The sequence below is a fragment of the Taudactylus pleione genome, unplaced genomic scaffold (genome assembly GCF_031769625.1).
Source record: "Taudactylus pleione unplaced genomic scaffold, aTauple2 ptg000538l, whole genome shotgun sequence".
Taxonomy (NCBI): domain Eukaryota; kingdom Metazoa; phylum Chordata; class Amphibia; order Anura; family Myobatrachidae; genus Taudactylus; species Taudactylus pleione.
The window spans coordinates 1,008,733-1,028,375 of NW_028284940.1; the positions used below are offsets into that span (position 1 = coordinate 1,008,733).

Genomic DNA, 19,643 nt, shown 5'->3' on the forward strand with positions numbered 1-19,643 from the left:
AGACCTTTATCGGAAATTACATCAAAGTCCAGAGGCACCTGTAATGGTGTTTTCTAGCGGGGGCAAATTAATAGTGTGATGATGTACACACTGACAAGGGTGATGATGGCGATGACATCTTGCCTCTGTAGAGCCAGTTTGTATGTAGAGATCATTGCCAGCAATGTCAGCTGCCCATTGGTAGTTTGTATTGTGGGTGCCCAAACAAACCAATCACTTCAGCCACAAGTGGCAGTCCCTGTTGCTGAAGTGATTGGTTTGTTAAACTGTGTATGTCCTGTTTAATATACAACATGTGGCTGGATGGAAGGGCCCAAGGCCAATTCCATCTTGCTCCTCTGTTCTTTGCATTATGCGCTTTTTGGGACATTGCTGACTGTCTTTTTGCATAGATGACAAACATTTTTATAGTTTATTAAACTGCCATCCTGTTCGCCACTGCTGTGTCAATGTTTCATAGATGTCCTGTATTCTTTTAATGTGCCGTGTGTTTGTGCCGCTGCTCTGTCGCTTAGTTTAGCCAGTCAGCTCACAATATTGTAGGAACAAAAATAGGACCAAATTTATGTGATTTTAGCTGTATTAGCAATTTAAAAAAAAATACAGATTGAAAACACGCGAGGGCGGTTTTGGCAAAACGAAAACTAGACGACTAAGTCAAACAAAAACACGGGTCGGCACACATCTTTAAAAAAAAAAACTCTAATTCTGGTGTTTTCCCTTCTGTAAGTCCATATTGTTACCATTCCAAAGCAGGGCTTATCAAATCATACTACTTTTACACCAAAGTTTCGGGTCTGACCCGGGGGTTGGAACAGGGTTCCAATCCGGATCAGATCCGGAGCTTAATCCTTTAATACTGTGGCGCCGACCCAGGATATTGCCGAATCGGCGGCGTTCACACCGGAGCCACGTCTGCAGTGACCCAGCTCTTCCGGCGTTGCAGTGGACACTTTGAGATGACGTCATCGCCAAGCGCCACTGAGGCCGGCCAATCGGGCGGCATGCGGCACGATCCGGGTCATCGTGATCCAGATTGCTCCGTTTACACTGCAGGGTTTCACAGGTTGTTGCCATGTTAAACCCTGCAGTGTAAACGGAGTAAACCTGGATTGGATTACCCTGTTGTTGCCGGGTAAACCTGGATTGGATTACCCGGTCCCTCGACCCGGGAATCCAGCCCTGGCCCCTTTTACACCCAGAAGCAACCCGGGTTTTAGCTCTAGTGTAAAAGGGGTACCAGTTATGTCACTTCACACGGGGAACGGGATAATAATATACAACCAGGAAAAAAACTACTTTTTATGTCATGTAATGGTAGTTATAAGAACTAAAATACAGCCAAATCCTGATGCCTTCACGCAAGCACCTTCACCCACGTGTGCATGTGTTTAGGTTTATAAGAAGTATCCTACATTGCTGAGCAAAACGGGTAGTCAGAAGAACCAGTATTTTATTCTGTACTTTGGAAAGAAAATTTGGGGAAATGATTGTCCCAAATTATTATGAATTGGTAGCAATCCTGTTATTCACTGGTATTTTTTCTTCTAAATCGGCATGCCAATTCAAGCAGGTGCCATATAGCTTTAATTTTATTTTTCAGTGATCACATTTAAATGTTTGTTTGAATTTTGTTAAAAAATATTCCATTTTGTTTTTTCAGACCTGATCATTTAAGTTGTCACGTGAAACATGTTCACTCTACTGAAAGACCCTTCAAATGCCAAGTAAGAAAGCAAAATGTATAATATGCTAAACCACAGTATTCTACAATAGGGCTTCAAATAAATATAGAGATTTCCTGTTTTTCAGTATTTTGTTTCTATGGAGAATGAAGAATTTGTAGAGCAAAACATTTTAGTGCTTTAAATGTTTTATATTCAGATATTCTGTAATGTATGATTGTCCTGTGCATATCTCTGACAAGGCCATGAGCTAGCTCTAAATGGACACATCTGGAATATACTGTATGAGCTTTTTGTTATTTATTTAATTTTTCCGAAGGCCTACAAAAAGACGTACATGAGCAAGCTCAAAAATTTTTACTTAAATGTATATGCCACATTATATCGCACCCTAATCCTCCCTCTAGTGCCTAATCCTCCCCCCAACCCCGCTACTTACCTTCAGGATGCTGGCAGTCGGGATTGTGACAAGTGTGGAGATTTTGGAGCCGGTGTTCTAAGCGCCGGCATCCCATGTCCTGGGATACTGAACATATCCCATGTTAAAGCATTATGTAACAGTTTAACATAAACTTTAATTGTTAGAATCCAAAATTTTGTGTGTCTTCTGAGCACTTCATGACCTAACATTAATCATGACATATTCACGCATCTAGGCCTTAGTACATTTCTTCAAAAGTTATGAAGCAGAATTTTTTTTAAGGAGAAATGTGCAGAACCAGCTGCACACAATACATGATATTAGGGGAGTTATTGCAAAATAAATTCATACAGCTCAGCTGGTGTCCAATATTACACAAGTAGCACGCCATGCTCACCCTGAGCCAGTACCCCACACAACTGGCTGTACTCCCATTACAAATCAGTACTAGTTAACGCATACCAGCCTGTGCTCCCTCCATGTATTAGCACTAGGAACTCCATGTACATGCATGTGTCCTCTCCAGGCACAACTGGCAACACCAGTGTCCAAATTTTGTCACTTTTCCTATTAAACAAGTGCTTCCCAAACCGAGACCTCATGGCCCACTCACAGTCCAGGTGTTAAGGATATCGATGCATGAGCACAGGTGGCTTAATAACCCCAGTCAGTTTGATTTACTGACTTGTGCTGAAGCAGTGATATCCCTAATGTCTGGACTGTGAATTGGCCATGAGGACAGAGTTGGGAAACACTGTATTATATATTTTACATTACTCCTCACTATCTTCCCTCTGGCCACATGACTATTGTCTTGTCACGCTACAGTTGCTGACAAAACTCAAGAAAATGTATTGTAATAGAGGGGAAGGGAGCTGCACATGAGCTTGATGAACTACTAAAGTAATAACAATAATCTGAATGTGTTCAAACTATAATATAGGATATAAATATTGTAAATTCGCTGTGCATTACAACCATGAATGGCTTGTAAGGGTCTGAAGGTGAACCAAGGAGCAAAAATATGAACAGGGAAAGGAGTAGTGCAAGAAAGGTGCACACTCCAGATATACATCAAGGTAAACATTGCTTTAAAATTAACTTTTAATTAAAAGTTAATTTTAAGCCATTAGTTAATTAGATACATACCTGGAGTGTGCACCTTTCCCGGAGTGTTGATTCTTTTCCTGTTTCTCAGAATTTAATAAAAGCCAGTACACGTAAATGGGTTACATGAGAACAACAAACTGTCTGCACCATGTCTCCAAAACTAGTTTCTTTGTATGTAATTGTAAAAGAAAAAACATTTGTCGCGAAATGTGTTCAACTCCTTGTATAGCTTTTATCTTTTTATGATGCCGTAAGGACTCTGACCATCTTGAAACATGTCTTAAATGCATTGGGTTTGTTGGATCCTAAATGGCCATCCAATTAAGGAAAGCATGGGTTCTACAGAAGGACTAGTTGTGACCTGGATGCAGAGATGAAATTGCTTAGGTTTTTAGAATTCCTCAAGAACTCGCTAATGATTCAAGATTCTTGCCCCAGCTTATTTAATGAGCTATTTTTAAAAGTATTTTGTTTTCTACCAGACATGTACTGCTGCCTTTGCCACGAAAGACAGGCTGAGGACACACATGGTGCGCCACGAGGGGAAGGTGTCTTGTAATATCTGTGGCAAACTTCTCAGTGCAGCCTACATCACCAGTCACCTAAAGACACATGGCCAAAGTCAAAGTATTAACTGTAATACGTGTAAGCAAGGTAAAAAGTTTCAAGGTAAATATTTCTGATAGATATATATTTATATATATATATTTTTTTTATGCCAACCGTTATAGCTGTAGATATTACACCTACCTACATAGGTTGTAAAGTAAATGCATGATTAGCAGCTAAGTCCTTGAACAATTAGTTTAATTTGTTATTACTGTATATATCGATGGACAGAATGCAACCACTAGTCAGAATGCTGTTAAAGAAGGAACAACATAGTGAATACAAAGCCATATCCAGTATTTACAATAAAGCAGAAATGGCAAAATAATTTGTAATAGATGATTCCAACTAGATACAAATTGGGTTAGTTGCACCTCGAGAGGTGTGAGCAAAAACATGAGTTTTCCTGTCTGAGTAACCTGTGTTTTATTTGTGCCAGAGGCTTTGGCGTAAATTCTGACTGAAAGTCATCAGTACAGTAATGGGCATGGCTACATATACAGTATAGGAGTGCAAAGTGATCGGGGGAAAGAGCAGCCGGTAGCATTGAATCCCTTAGTACAGGTTGAGTCTCCCATATCCAAAATGCTTGGGACCAGAGGCATTTTGGATATCGGAATATTCCGTATTTTGAAATATGTGCATACCATATCATGCACGAAATATCTTGGGAATGGGACCCAAATCTAAACACAGAATGCATGTATTCTATATACCTTATACACAGAGCCTGAAGGTAAATTTATACAATATTTTTAATAATTTTGTGCTTTAAACAAAGTTTGTGTACATTGACCATCAAAAAGCAAAGGTGTCACTATCTCAGTCATGCTAAACCAATTCCGTATTTCAGAATATTTGGATGTGGGAGACTCAACCTTTATAGAAAAGAGACCTATTTCGTACTTGTTTGTTTTTGCATTAGTGTTCCTTTTAACTATGAATTTAAAATTACAAGACATGGAGTGATACAAATTACAAATGATAAATATTTTTGAAGTAATTTGCATAGTGGATGCTATCTTTAGTTTGCCTGTACTGTTTTGCTGACTTTGTGAATACAATTAACTTCTCATTTTTAAAGAAGTGTTTCAGATTTATAGAAAATGCATTTTAGAAGCCGTTTTCATTCTAGAGGGTCATTTCCATTAGACTCAAGTAAATGCGCCAGAGAGTAAGTGCAGCTTTATGCCACACTTACGGTACTATCGGACCCGCAGATCTTTGTTCGCTGTGAAATGAATCTTTATACGCAGCCCTAAGAGACTGCCTCTTAGGGCTGTGTATTAAGATTCATGAGCCCAGAATGAGATTGGACTGCAAGGGGGGCAAGTTGTGGGGCCATGGGCAATGTTTGCACTTGAATTGACCCCTGGGATTGATAGTTTAACTTGCTGAAAGAAATGCTTATTACTATATAGAACATGGTAAAAAATATTTTGGCATCCACTAGTTCCTCGGCATGTTAAAACATGATATCCTCACCAGTGTTCTCCCCAGAAAGTTTTTCCAGCCGGGTGGCATCAAGAAGTAGCCGGGTGGGGTCCTTCATAATAATAAAATGTTTTAAACCCTGACCTTCTAATGATTTAAACTTGAAATAACATTTTATTTATTAATTCTCCTCTTATTAGAGGCCCAGTCGTCTGATTATGAAAAATCTGCAAAGTCTGTAGGATCTGGTCTTTTTTATACAGCTCACAGATACTGTCACCACTTGCAGGCTCCCAAAGTGCCAGGTGGTAGGCTGTGTTCCTTGCCGGGTGGTGCACCCACAAAACACAGCTTGGGGAGAACACTGCTCACACAAAACCCAAATATATGGAAAAGGCCAGCATCTTGCACCCACAATGCCTTCCTTTATAAATTCTGCTTAACTCCAGCTTACAAAAGTCTTGTTTGTGCAGTAAATATCCAAGTATGTTTCAGTTTAGAATTTGATAAATGCAGTGTTTGTAATAGAACACTTTAAATTTATATGGCATTTTAGTAACATGTTTGACTTAATACAATATAGTCTCAATATATTCTCTTTTGTATAGTATAGTAAACCTGCTATATTAATTAAAGGATATTACAAATTTCCAAGCGGCGTCTTTTTGTACAGACCATAATATTGTTTACCTATCTTCCTTTAATTGAAATGTCCCACTGCAAATTGATGGTCTTCACTTGTGACTGAGGGGAAAAATGAATTTGAATGATGTCTATCTATCCATCTCTCTCTCTATACATACCATACATGCATACACTATCTCTGGGTGATTTTGTCTTTATGAGGCATCAGTAGCCAATTTGGAAAGAAGAATCAGTATACACGGCTTTAGATCATCCCATATAACCATATAATTTTGTTCTACACCACAGCCTCATTGCCAGTGATCATTTTCTCTTAATGTGCTGGTCACCAATATATCTTAAAAGTGGAGTTAGCCTCTAATGCTGCATACACACGTAAAGATTTTCTGTCCAACCATCCAACTAGTTGTAAGGTATGAAAGCAAATGACAATCAGCAATTTGCTCCCAAACACCGGAAAATGGACAAAAACTGTTTGAACAAAATGTTTAGATCAAACTTTTCTGACGACCATTTTCATCTGTTTTATGGCATTTAGGAGCAAATTGCTGATCATCAGTTACTCCCATACGTTACCAGATTTTCATTCCAACCAATCAACTAGTTGGATGGTTGGACAGAAAATCTTCACGTGTGTATGCACCTTAAGTGTAATAAAAATAAGACAAGTTTACTAATTATTGTGGTTTTCTAGTCAAATGTAATAGTCACCTTTTATCCTTTTAATTTTAGGACAACTTCACGAACTTCAAACTCCACTTCATTGTAGAATCAAATATGAAGGTATTTCAGTGTTTTACATATAGATGAATAGATGCATATAATCATTGTACAGGATAGTAAGACTTGTGTTCTAGTATTGTACTTTGATTACAGTGGTGGCTTATACTGACACTTCAGTTCCATTATATTTTAAGAAGTTATCCCAAGCAACTTAAGTCCTTGAACAATTTGTTTAATTTATTACTGTATATATTGATGTAAAGAATGCAACCACTAGTCAGAATACTGTTTGAAGGAACAACATAGTGAATACAAAGCCATTTCCAGTATTTACAGTAAAGCAGAAATGACTAAATAATTTGTGATAGATGATTCCAACTAGATACAAATTGAGTTAGTTGCACCTCGAGAAGTGTGAGCAAAAACAGGTGTGGGGCTCTCTATGTAGTCCCACAGGAAACAATGGTTACTACACTCCTGATAAAGCTGAGCGGCCATTGCTCAGCGAAACGCGTTGAGACCCGTCATTTATTGCCACCTGGACCTCTGTGCCTCAATAGGAATAGTTGGTACACACTCTCCATTTGGACATTACATCTTGGATTTACCACTGCAGCCGTGGATGCCTCCTCATTATTGAGCTTCAGCCCACAATCTTTACTCTGCTGGATGCCAGAGGATTTCCCAACAGCCATTTCCAATCAAGAACTGGTAAAGTGGTGTTGCCATTCATTCATACCATTTTGGCTCAGTTTGTCTCTCCCCAAGTGGGATATATAGAATTTCCTATACAAACCCAGCCTGCCATTGCCCTCAGGGGGTAATAACCATTGTTTCCTGTGGGACTACATAGAGAGAGCTACACCTGTACCCAATTATCCAGAATTGGTCCTTGGTGGATTTTTTATACGTATTTTTTATATATATATATATATCATATTTATATGTCTGAATGTCCTAGACACCTTATATATGTCTATATGAGAAGTATTGACAATTGTATTCTTTTTAGTGCTAATTAGCTTAATAAATTATTTGTCATCTTTTATAACCAAAACCATCCATCTAGCATCATTAATCCTATAATCATAATTTCTACTGCAGGGTCCATAGGGTATCCACAGGATACCTTGGGGTATAGGTGATGACGTCAGTCTTCAGGCACCACAGAGTTAAAGTTTTCAGCCTCCCAGGATGCATCTGGGTCCCTCTCCTATACCCCGCCCCCGGGCCAAGGCATCTCAGTTTCGTCGGTGCCTGGCTCGGAGTCGGAGGCACTGTGCAGAGGAGGGCTATGAAGAGCCCCTGAAGTTTGTTTTAAAGGCAGCGCTGGCTGCACATCTGGGAGTACAGCATGGACAGTCAGTACTGACGTCCATGCCGTCTTCCCCTACACCCCGCCGGTACCAGAACGCCGGTACTGATCCGGGGATGCTGGTAGACATCTGGGGTCACGGCTAGCGGTGCCCCCAGATGTCTTGGACCATGGCCGGATCCCAGGGAATAGCAGGTAAGCAGCGGGGTCCCGCGGTGGGTCCCCGCTGGTCACATGGTCCTGAGTCCCCCGGCAGGGATCTCCCTGGGGACTGGCTGCAGCGTGGAGCCAGGCGACCAACCTGCGCTTCCACTACCCCCTGGGACAGCGGGCCGCTGCTGAGCGGCATGCGCTGCTGCGTCCCAGGGGTTAAATGCATGCCAGGGGAGCGCGCTTTCCCTGTCTCACAGCCGGCGCCTCCCCTGCTGCACCACAGCCTCTCTGCTCTGTCTGATTGGCCATAGTGTGTCAGCGCTCCTCCCCCAGGCCGGCCTCCTTCATCCTCTGCTCCTCGGTGGCCATCTTTGAAGCATGGTGAACGCTGCTGGAAGCCTGTGAGCGGTGGCATTGCGGTCTGGGTCCCCCAGCATACCTCTCCTCCGTTTGTCAGAGGTCAGTGTATGCAGCGCTGAGTCCTACCAGCCTGAGGGTCTGAGTAGTTGAGAACCAGCGCTAATAGTGCAGGGATTTGTTTCTTCTGCATTGTATGTGACTAATCTGCTAGCCTGCTGTCTGTACTTTCACTTTCTACTGTCAGCCTTATTACTGTCCCTGATCTTGCTCTGCTCAAAGCCCTTGCGGTGCTGCGTCGTGTGCAGGGTGTTATTCACACTATACCAATACGTATAGGTGTGAGTGTTACATACTTACCATCATGTCTGAGACTGACTTCCTCTCCAGCTCATGTGTACTAAATGTAAGGTACCAATAGCGGAGGGGGAGGGTAACGCGGAGGGGTTTTGTCCCCAGTGCCTGGCACTGTCACGCCCGATTATGGTCACTGTCCCGGTACAGGAACCTCCCTGGGCTTGTTTCGCTAAGGCGCTTACAACCCTTGTGGGCCAGATAGCTCCGCCACCTGCGTTTACCCAGACGGGTTTGTCCCAGCAGTCAGTGGTGTCGTCACCCATGCGGGAGTTCCTGAGACAATTGATGGTACCCCACAGTCTCCCTGTCCCTTCCCAGGTTTCTCCGGAGCCTGCGTGGGTTAATACTCTAACTACATCGGTTCAGCATTTGTCCGATGTTTTACAGGGGGAGTCTGTGTTGCGGCCTCATAAATGGCCGGTGGCGTCTTTATCTGCTCCTTATGGAGATGACGATGAGATGTCAGATGATGGGGAGATTCTGGATCTATCTGACCAAGAACCTCTCCGTACCAAAGAGCCGAACGCTAAGTCCAAGGTGTATATCCCTGGTCTTATTCGAGCGGTCCGCTCGGCTTTAGTTATTGAGGATATTGATCCTTCGGTGGCTACATTCATATATGCCTTTTTAAGGATATTAAGGGTGAGGCTACGGTCTTCCCTCTTTCTGATCAATTAGTGGATCATTTAGAGGAGGTGTGGAAAAATCCAGGTAAACGGTTTCAGCCCCAGAGGCGCTTAGCTGTGGCTTATCCGTTTGCGGTCAATTATTTTTCTAAGTGGGAATCCCCTACGCAAGTGGATTCACATGTCACACGCCTAGTCAAAAGTGCCACGTTGCCTATGCCTTCGATGTCATCCTTGAAGGATGTCACTGACCGCAAGGTGGAGATCTGCCTCAAATCCGTTTATTCCCTTGCAGGGAAGCATCCAGACTGGCTATGGCCGTGTGTTGGGTAGCCAGAGCTATGGAGCGCTGGGCGGATAATTTGGAGGCGTCTTTATCTCTGACTGTTCGGCTGAACAGACTGAGTTGGTGGGCAATCTCCGAGACTCGGCCACTTTCATTAATGAAGCGGCCTTAGATATTTGTATGCTCACCTCTAGGATCTCTTCTGCAGCCGTGGCTGCTCGTCGCACCTTATGGTTGCGTTCTTGGAAAGCGGACGCGGATTCCAAAAAGGGATTAGAAGGTCTGGACAGGTACTATTTGGTCCAGATCTGGACAAAATAGTAGCCACGTTGGCAGCAGCAAAATCTGCATGTCTTCCGTCTGCTACGATTCCTTCTAGTGCTGGTGGGTCGTCCTTTCGGCCTCACAGGGCCCAAGGTAGGCCTAAAGTACAGTCCTTTCCACGGCAGGCTGGGACCAAGAAATTGTCCAAGCCCAAGAAACAGGTCTGGAGTACCAGACGTCCGGCTCCTAGGTCAGATAACAAACCTGCGGCCTGACGGTCCAGACCTCCCTTTGGGGGACCCCAAAGTGGGGGGCGCCTGCTTCAGTTCGCCCAGTGCTGGTCGAGGACTACGACAGACACTTGGATTCAGGAGGTGGTCTCTCACGGGTATGCCCTCTCCTTTCGGCACAGGCCTCCATCCCGGTTCTTTACCACAGGCCTTCCGCTAGACCGGAGCAAAGCCTCGGAACTGCGGAAGGTTTTGCACACTATGCTCCAGGCCGGAGTTTCAGTGCATGTTCCAATTTCCCAGAGGGGCCTGGGTTTCTATTCCATTCTATTTTTGGTGCAGAAACCCAATGGGTCTTACCGTTCAATACTAAACCTAAAGGCCCTCAACAAGTCCTTGAGGGTGCCTCTGTTTCGGATGGAGACCCTGCGGTCCATTATTCTGGCACTGGAACCTGGGGACTACATGGTGTCATTGGACATCCAGGACGCTTACCTGCATGTCCCTATTCTTTTGCGCCATCAGCAGTTCCTCAGATTGGCAATCTGCAACGAACATTTCCAGTTCCGGGCACTGCCTTTTGGCCTGGTGACTGCTCCACGGGTATTCACCAAGGTCATGGCGGTCATGGCGGCTCTCCTGCGGACGCAGGGAGTCCGACTGTTGCCTTATCTGGACGACCTCCTGTTGATAGCGGGGTCTCCAGAGCTTCTTTTACACCATCTGGATATGACGATTGCGGTACTGCAACGTCACGGCTGGTTGACAAACTGGCAGAGGTCCACTCTCATCCCGTCTCAGAGGATCCTGCACCTCGGGGCCTTATTGGACTTCAGGCAGCAGTGGATCTTTGTGACGGAGGAAAAGATCCTTGCTTTGTAGTTGAGGGTGCGCAGTTGTCTGCAGTATCGTCGAGTGTCGATACACTCGGCAATGAGGTTATTGGGCTCAATGGTGTCGGTATTCGACATGGTGGAGTACGCCCAATTTCACTCCAGACCTCTGCTGCTATTGATCCGGTCCAGATGGAATGGATTGCCTCAGTGTCTCAAGTCCCAGACGATGGGGCTCACTCCGGACGTTCGCCTGTCTCTAACCTGGTGTTTGCAGACGACCCACCTCAACAAGGGTCGCCCGTTCTGGGTGGCGAACTGGGTCCTGTTAACAACGGATGCCAGTCTCCGGGGCTGGGGAGCTGTTACGGGTCCACACTTGTTTCAGGGCAGGTGGACTTGGGCGAAAGCGGAGCTTCCAATAAACATTTTGGAGCTCCATGCGGTGTTAAGAGCTCTCCAGCTGGCACAGCCGGTTCTCCAGGGTCACCCTGTGCAGGTCCCGTCGGACAACGCCACCACGGTGGCCTATTTAAACCAGCAAGGAGGAACCCAAAGTCGGGCAGCGCTCGCAAAAGTGTCCCGTATTCTGGTCTGGGCGGAGCGCAATCTCCCAGCATTATCAGCAGTGTTCATCCCGGGAGTCCTCTACTTGGAAGCGGATTTTCTCAGCAGTTAGGACGTGCATCCGGGAGAGTGGTCTTTACACCAGGACGTCTTTCAGAGTCTGGTGGACAAGTGGGGTCTTCCAGAGATAGACCTCATGGCGTCCCGGCACAACAACAAGTTGCCGGTGTACGGGTCTCGAACAAGAGACGAAAAGGCGTCTCTGGTGTATGCCCTGTCCGTCCAGTAGACGTTCCAGTTTGCCTACCTTTTCCCTCCTTCCGCGGGTAATACGGAAATTCAAATCAAGAAGGAGGTACGCTACCGTTGATAGCTCCCACGGCACTGGTTCTCCGACCTCCAGTCTGTCAGTAGACGTTCCTCTGAGGTTACCATTACGACCAAATCTGCTGTCACAGGGTCCTTGTCTTCACCCGGACCTGACTCAGTGTGGCTGTTGAAACGGTCATGCTAAGGTCCAGAGGGTTTTTCTGGCTCCGTGGTGCAAACCATGCTAAGAGCTCGTAAACCTTCCTCGGCAAGAATCTACCATCGTGTGTGGCATACTTTCTTCCGGTGGTGTAGACCTAGAGGGTATTCCCCTAGGGAGTTTCGCCTGTCTAGGGTGTTGGCTTTCCTACAGGCTGGACTGGATCATGGGCTTCGCCTGGCTTCTCTGAAAGTGCAGGTGTCTGCCCTGTCAGTCTGGTTTCATCGTAGGATTGCTGCGCTCTCTGATGTGCACACCTTTATGCGAGGTGTTCTTCGCATTCAGCCACCTTTTGTTCCAACGGTGGCGCCTTGGAATTGGGCTGTGGTCCTGAGAGTTCTCCAGGGACCGCCGTTTGAACCACTGGACTCAGTGGACTTTAAATGGCTTACAGCTAAAACCATATTCCTTCTGGCCATTGCCTCGGCCAGAAGGGTTTCGGATTTAGGGGTTCTCTCTTGTAGACCCCCTTTTCTGATTTTTCATAGGAATAGGGCGGTGCTTCGCACTCATCCGGGATTCCTTCCCAAAGTGGTATCCAGTTTTCACATCAATGAAGAAATTGTTGTGCCGGCTTTCAATTCACCTGGACTTTCAGTGGGTGAAGCCACTTTGGATGTTGTGCGGGCCTTTAAGATTTATGTGGACCGCAATTCTTCGTTTAGGAAGTCGGATGCTTTGTTTGTCCTCTATGGCTTCCGTAAAAAGGGTTGGCCTGCTTCAAAGCAGACTTTGGCAGGCTGGATTCGTATGGCAATTTCAGAAGCTTATCTCCATGAAGGTCTTTCAGTTCTCTCCTCTATGAGGGCTCATTCCACTAAGTCTGTGGGTCCTTCGTGGGCAGCTAGACGTGGTGCCTCTGCAGTTCAGATACTGCAAGGCTGATACGTGGTCTTCTGTCCATACCTTTGTGAGGTATTACGCTTTTGACACCTTTGCCTCTCAGGATGCTTCCTTCGGGCGGCGGATTCTCCTCTCAGCACAGGAGCGTCCCCACCCTTAAAGGATACTGCTTTGGGACATCCCCAAGGTATCCTGTGGATACCCTATGGACCCTGAAGTAGAAAATAAGAGATATGGTAAGAACTTACCCTTGTTATCTCTATTTCTACGAAGTCCATAGGGTTCCACAGGACTCCCGCCCCTGTCGCACCTGTACTGCAGATGGGCTTTATTCTGGTCACCGGTTTTTCCGTCTCCCTATGGTGAGAATGTGATTCTCGTGAGTGTCCAGATCTTTCTTCTCTCTCTTTCTTCTCCTCCTTCGGCCTATGGCTTGTGACGTAACTGAGATGCCTTGGCTCGGGGGCGGGGTATAGGAGAGGGACCCAGATGCATCCTGGGAGGCTGAAAACTTTAACTCTGTGGTGCCTGAAGACTGATGTCATCACCTATACCCCAAGGTATCCTGTGGAACCCTATGGACTTCGTAGAAATAGAGATAACAAGGGTAAGTTCTTACCATATCTCATTATTTTAGCGCTGTTTTTTCTTTCTTTTTGTGTATCTACCTTAATTTAGGGAGTGACATCCCCTTTACCAGCAGCTCTCCTGTTAGTGCGTTTCATCTACTTGTTAATATCATTTATAATTTAGGCTATTGTAAATGCAGACCACTCGAAGGATGTATGCATGCATTTGACCAAATCTTGCTGTTATTCATTGCTAGTGAATGGTCTTATATGACTAGCTTTAATATTAAGTTGTTTTGACTAAAAAAAAAATAATACATGGCATCTTGTCATGCTATTGATGTTAAATGGTAAAGTTATTTTTTTTCAATCAGCAAGGTGAGCATGGATAAATACTGTACTGTATACTAGTGGAATGGGTATGAAATACCGCCGGCCGCATGGAGATTCCCGTCAGCGGCAGCCCGACAAGAGCAGAGTTAGAAGCAGCGGAAGCCCGACAGCGCTGGAAATCCCGATCGTGGATAGGTAAGTTTGTACTAACCTAACCCTCCTTAGGGGTGCCCAACCCTAACTTCCCCCCCAAGTGCCTGACCCTAATCCCCCCTCTAATTGCCTAACCACCCCCTTCCCCGCTGCCTAAACCTAAATCCCCCGGGGGGGGTGCCTAACCCTCCCTCCCCCTAGCCTAACCCTCCCGGGGGGGTGCCTAACCCTAAGTCCCCCCTGGGAGCCCTAACCCCCCCCCCCCCCCCCGCGCGACGCCGGGCATCACTACGATCGGGGCGCCGGTCTCCCGGCGTTGGGGAAATGCGGGCGTCTACGTCTAGACGCCTGGCATTTCACCCTTGCCCGGGATATGACAGTCTGGAAGCCAGCTGCCGGTATTTAGGCAGTCGGCTTCCCGATTGCTTCCCATACTAGTAAAATGGACCCTGCAAATGCCTGGTCACTCCAGCCCACCCCAATCCTGGTCCCTATCCATTATATGTACGTCCCAGTCTTCCTCTACTGCAGGATGGCTATCCCTTCTCTGTTGCTGACAGTGGGAGCTGTATATGTCAGAGACAGACCCAGGGCCGGCACTACCACTAGGCAAACTTAGGCATTTGCCTAAGAGCGCCGGCCACTGCAGGGCGCTAGTGTGGAAGGCACATAAGTGCCATCCGCACTACACTACTTGGAACAAACACGCCGGCCCCGGCAGCTGTGTGTTTGTTTTAGCAGCCGTGAGAGTCAGACAGACTCTCATCGGCTGCTGTGCCCACTGCCGGAGTCGGGCTTCCGGCTCCCACAGTGGCTGACAGGAGAGACGTTATGACGTCTCTCCCATTATGCAGAGCAGGAGGACGCCTGACAGAGGAGCATGCCCGAGCGGGGATTGAGGTAAGGGGAGGGTTTTTTTTTTTCCTTTTTCGTGTGTGTGCATCTGGCGGGGGGGGACGGACTACTGCTGGGGTACTACTAGGGGCACTGATGGGGGTACTACTAGGGGCACTGCTGGGAGGACTACTAGGAGCACTGCTGGGGGGACCACTTGGGCACTGCATAGAGGGGGATTACTACTAGGGGTACTGTTGGGGGGGACTGCTGCTGGGGGCACTGCTGGGGGGGACTACTACTGGGAGCACAACATAGGGGGGGGATTACTGCTGGGGGGGGCTACTACTAGGGGCACTCCTACTGTAGGCCCTGCACTGGTGGGACCACTACTGGGGGCACTGCATAGGGAGGGCTACTACTTGGGGGGGATTACTACTGGGGCACTGCTGGGGGGGAGACTACTACTGGGAGCACTGCATCGGGGGGACCACTACTGGGGGCACTGCATAGGGAGGGTTACTACTGGGGTCACTATATAAGGGACACTGCATAGGTGGGGGACTACTACTGGTGCCACTTTATAAGGGGCACTACTGAGGGCACTGTATAAGGGCACTGCATGGGGGGACCACTACTGGGGGCACTGTATAGGGGAACCACTACTGGGGGCACTGCATAGGGGGGGCACAGTATAAGGGCTTGTGTAGCCATTAAGGGTGGGGGCGGGGGGGCGTGTAAGGCCGAAGAAATGCCTAGGGTGCCGAGAAACCTTGCAGCGGCCCTGGACAGACCACTCTGGAGTATCTAAAAGAGAATATGCAGTTTCCAATCTTTGGCTTCCAGCAGCATTCCACAATACAATTTCAGTATTCCATGTTTCTATTAACAAATGTGTAGCTTATGTAAATAAAGCAACAGAACTATTGTACAGTTTGCAAAGTCATTATTTGTAATTATATTGTTTGAGTATGGTATACAATGCATACATTGTAAAATTTATATTTTAGTGAACAGTTTATACACACTTTGGTTTGTTGTGTAGAGGGTTTTTTTTTGTGTGTGTTATTAAAAAATATATTTTTTTTGGCTTCAGTAGACCGTTTTGAGCATTAAATTGGTGGAGACATTGTAAAGACACAAATAAGTGCTAGTAGTGAAGTCTGTTCTTATGTCCAATGTAATTTTTTGTATGGGTCATCTGTATGAAGTACTGTATGTGAAAATAGAAATACTCTTATATTGCTGGTTAACACCTTGGCTATTTTACAAAGTTTCTATTACATGACTGTTTTAAAGTAAACCCCTAATTTTGGGACTTTTATATATTACTATTCCTCTTATTTCAGCTCCAGACTCACTATTTTGTGCTGTGGATCAGAATCATAGGACCTTTTCAATAGGTGAATTTATGTCTTCATACCAGCTGATTCAGAAGCCATCTACACTGCAATGTAATATTTGTTAATACTGTGGGAATGTTGCCTTCTTATTAAATGTATGTAAACAGCATGCTATTCTGACTTAATCTTCTTAATACAGGATTTAGTTTTTTTGCATTAGTTATGCATTAGATGGAGTGGTAAATAACGTTTTATTTTTACTTTCTTTCCTCTTTTAGACACAAGCAACATGTGCCAAACTTCTACTGTAGCTCAGACGTCTGTGACTCTTACTTCTCCCTTCAATATTACATCCACTATGGCAGCATCGGGGACCCTGACAAACCCAGTAACAGTGGCAGCAGCCATGAGCATGAGAAGTCCAGTGAATGTTTCAAGTCCTGTTAACATCACTTCTCCCATGAATTTGGGGCACCCAGTGACCATAACAACACCAATTTCAATGACTTCACCTTTGTCCTTAACATCTTCAGTTAATCTGCCTACCTCTGTTACTGCTCCAGTGAATATAGCACATCCAGTCACTATAACGAGTCCTATGAATCTACCAACACCAATGACTTTAGCCACTCCATTAAATATAGCAATGAGACCAGTGGAGAGTATGCCATTCTTATCCCAAGCTCTACCATCTACACCACCTTGGTAATGAAGAAGATGACAATAATAAAATAATGTATGTATTCACAACAGTATTAAAAGGTTGCTCAGTAATTCTCTACAGGCAACTTACATTAGATTTAACACGGAGGCGTACAAAATGTGCTGCTGACTGGCCTTCTGATTAATTTCATTGGTCATTATTCAGCCTCATAATTGGCGACCTGGACCACACCCACTGAAGAAAGGGGGAATGGGACATAAATATGAAGACTGCATATAGGCTAGAAGACTGTTTGCGACCTAATAATAATAATAATAATAAAAAAAAAAAAAAAAAAACTATTAGTATTTTACCCCAATTACTCCTGTTTTAAATAACACTAGCAAGAGATGTCTTTGTTGTATGCCAGCACATTTGGATCCTTTTTATTACCCTATTTTTATTTTTTTAATCACTACTATAACAGACGCTATAACAGATGCAAGGACAGGTACTCCTCTGTGCTTCTTAAGTGGCAATGTTCCAAGTAAATGAAACCCATAGAACACACAGTATTGTGTGTTCCTAAGAATCCGCATTTCACAGCGATGGATGTTTGTAAGCAGTATTGCATAGGAAAATGGACATTTCCCATATTCACGTGGAAAGTGCATGTAACTCATGTCGCTCCCACAGTGAGCGAATACATATTAGTGACACAAACAGGCTTAAGTGAAATTTTAAAAATAAAATCCCAAGTACATTGATTAAAAAGGTTGTTCCACTTTTTGATTCTTGACTCCTCAGCATTTGGCATGTAAATATTTTTCATAACAAGAAAGGGAGTGTTATCGTTACAATTTTTTTTTAAATCATGCTTTTGTCCAACAAGACTCTTGGAAAATGCGTGTTGTCTCCTTGGAAAGGTAGAATGAATAGTTTTTAAACTGGTTGTCACATCAATAGCCCTCTGATGTCTACTTCTCTATTGAAGCTTTATTACATTTTTTTCGCAATGATTGACATGTAGCTATGAAATGTAGAAAACCGTATTATAACCAGCATGGAATCGAGCAAAAGGAAGATTTTTCAAGAAAAATATAGAACAATGTTTCACTTAACGGGTGTAGAAGCACAAGGAGGATCTGAATGAGCTAATCCATTATGGACTTTCTGATGGGTCAGGAAAGTTGTAGAAGATCTGTTGTATTTTTTTATTAATTAAAATTGTATACAGTTTGTTTTCTAACCACTAACTAGGTAGTGAGCCCAGCAAGACAAGATTATTCATAGGTGGTTTCGTTTTTTTCCTGCTTTTCTTTTTTTTGTGTGCTTTTTTTTTTTTCTTTTAAGAACGTTATTAATTGTGTGCTGTAGAATACTCTGTTTTTAATGTGTAAATATGTTAGCATTTTTTTATATTCAAATCCTTGTTCTTGCTAGTTTTCTTTTAGTGACAGTGGGATTTAGCCTGTCTTGGCCTGTCCCCAACAGCACTTGCTTATTGGTCACTTAACCACACACACCATTGCTGAGCTACATGTATGTGTTTTTAATTTTGACTTTAATCATCCCAAATGTTAAATGTATTGTAGTAAACCAAAATATTACAAAGTCCTTGCTTTTTAGCGAATCATGTGACCTAAACTCTTCTTTGTTTTTAGATAAGCATTGGATCTTTAATTGCTGTAGATATTAGCTAACACATTTTATAAGCCATGTGTTACAGACTTTTCCAGACATTGTTTAGCGATATAAGAAAAAAAAATACTCTACATTAAAAAGTTTTTTCTCCTAACAGATTCAGAGTAAGTTGTATTTATGCATTTCAACCTATTTTCTGCTGGATAATTTATTTTTGGCAGATAATGGTAGCAAATGAACTTATAACAAGTATTCTAAAACAGAAAAAAAGGCCCATTCAGCCATTGCAGTAGAAAAAGTGGCATGCTTTAAAATAAGAGGACAAACTTCTCAAATGATAGAAACATACAGTGTGTAGGGGCTTGATATATACAATAAAATAGGATTCAGTGTAAAAAAAGAAATAATAATTTTATAACTGATTTTTGTATTGTAGGACATAAAATTGTACATCTTTTGTATATACAAAAGCTTAGGTACTTTCTGGTTAGCAGAAGGCAGCCGCATTCCTACACTTCTAATGTATATGTTTGTTAAAATGTCTGTAAACATGCCCCATGTTTGTGCCTTTTTAATTAGTTGGTCTCAATAAACAAGAAATGTAGAGAAAATTATCTTTATTGGTCATCTTTGTGGGTTGCTTCAAAATAAAAACATAAGCAATACTATATGTAATGTCCAATTGTTTGCATAAGTTTGTGTCTGTGTAAAACTGTTGGAAATCCTGACATGACCATTACCTGTAGTTTAAAATTGAAGCCTCTGATGTGCTTGGGAGTTTGATACACACACGATTTTTTGTTACCAATGATTTTATGAACGATTTTCTGTCAGATTTTTTTAAAGTGTAATGAACGATTTTTTTGAACTACAAATGATTTTTGCATATTCCCTTAATGAAAATCGTTGAGTTGACAAGTCTGACTAAACTACAAACGTGAATGCGCATAACGATAGTTGTCATAGTTTGACTGAAAGTGAACGATTTTTTCAAACTATCGTTAAACTATATTTAACGATAATCGTTCAAAAAATCGTGTGTATGCAGCTTAAAACAGACAAATGGTGGTGGTGCACATATCAACCAATCAGATTCTGTCTATCATTTTCTAGAAATGATGGTGAGTAATGATAGCG

General features: G+C 43.8%; 1 protein-coding gene across 3 annotated transcripts in view; it reads left to right on the forward strand.

Moving 5' to 3' along the window:
* The window catches only part of VEZF1 (vascular endothelial zinc finger 1), a 57,843-nt gene extending 38,672 nt beyond the window's left edge, over positions 1 to 19,171 (forward strand). The window contains exons 3-7 of one of the 3 annotated variants that reach the window (XM_088451153.1): positions 1,664 to 1,727; positions 3,699 to 3,870; positions 6,637 to 6,687; positions 16,226 to 16,330; positions 16,498 to 19,171. In XM_088451153.1, coding sequence (XP_088307279.1) covers positions 1,664 to 1,727; positions 3,699 to 3,870; positions 6,637 to 6,687; positions 16,226 to 16,330; positions 16,498 to 16,928 — 823 coding nt within the window. In that variant the 3' untranslated portion in view covers positions 16,929 to 19,171. Of the gene's footprint in view, positions 1 to 1,663; positions 1,728 to 3,698; positions 3,886 to 6,636; positions 6,688 to 16,225; positions 16,331 to 16,497 lie in introns of all 3 variants that reach the window. The other 2 variants (XM_088451152.1, XM_088451154.1) reach the window with 2 other exon arrangements.
* Positions 19,172 to 19,643: the final 472 nt, after the last annotated feature.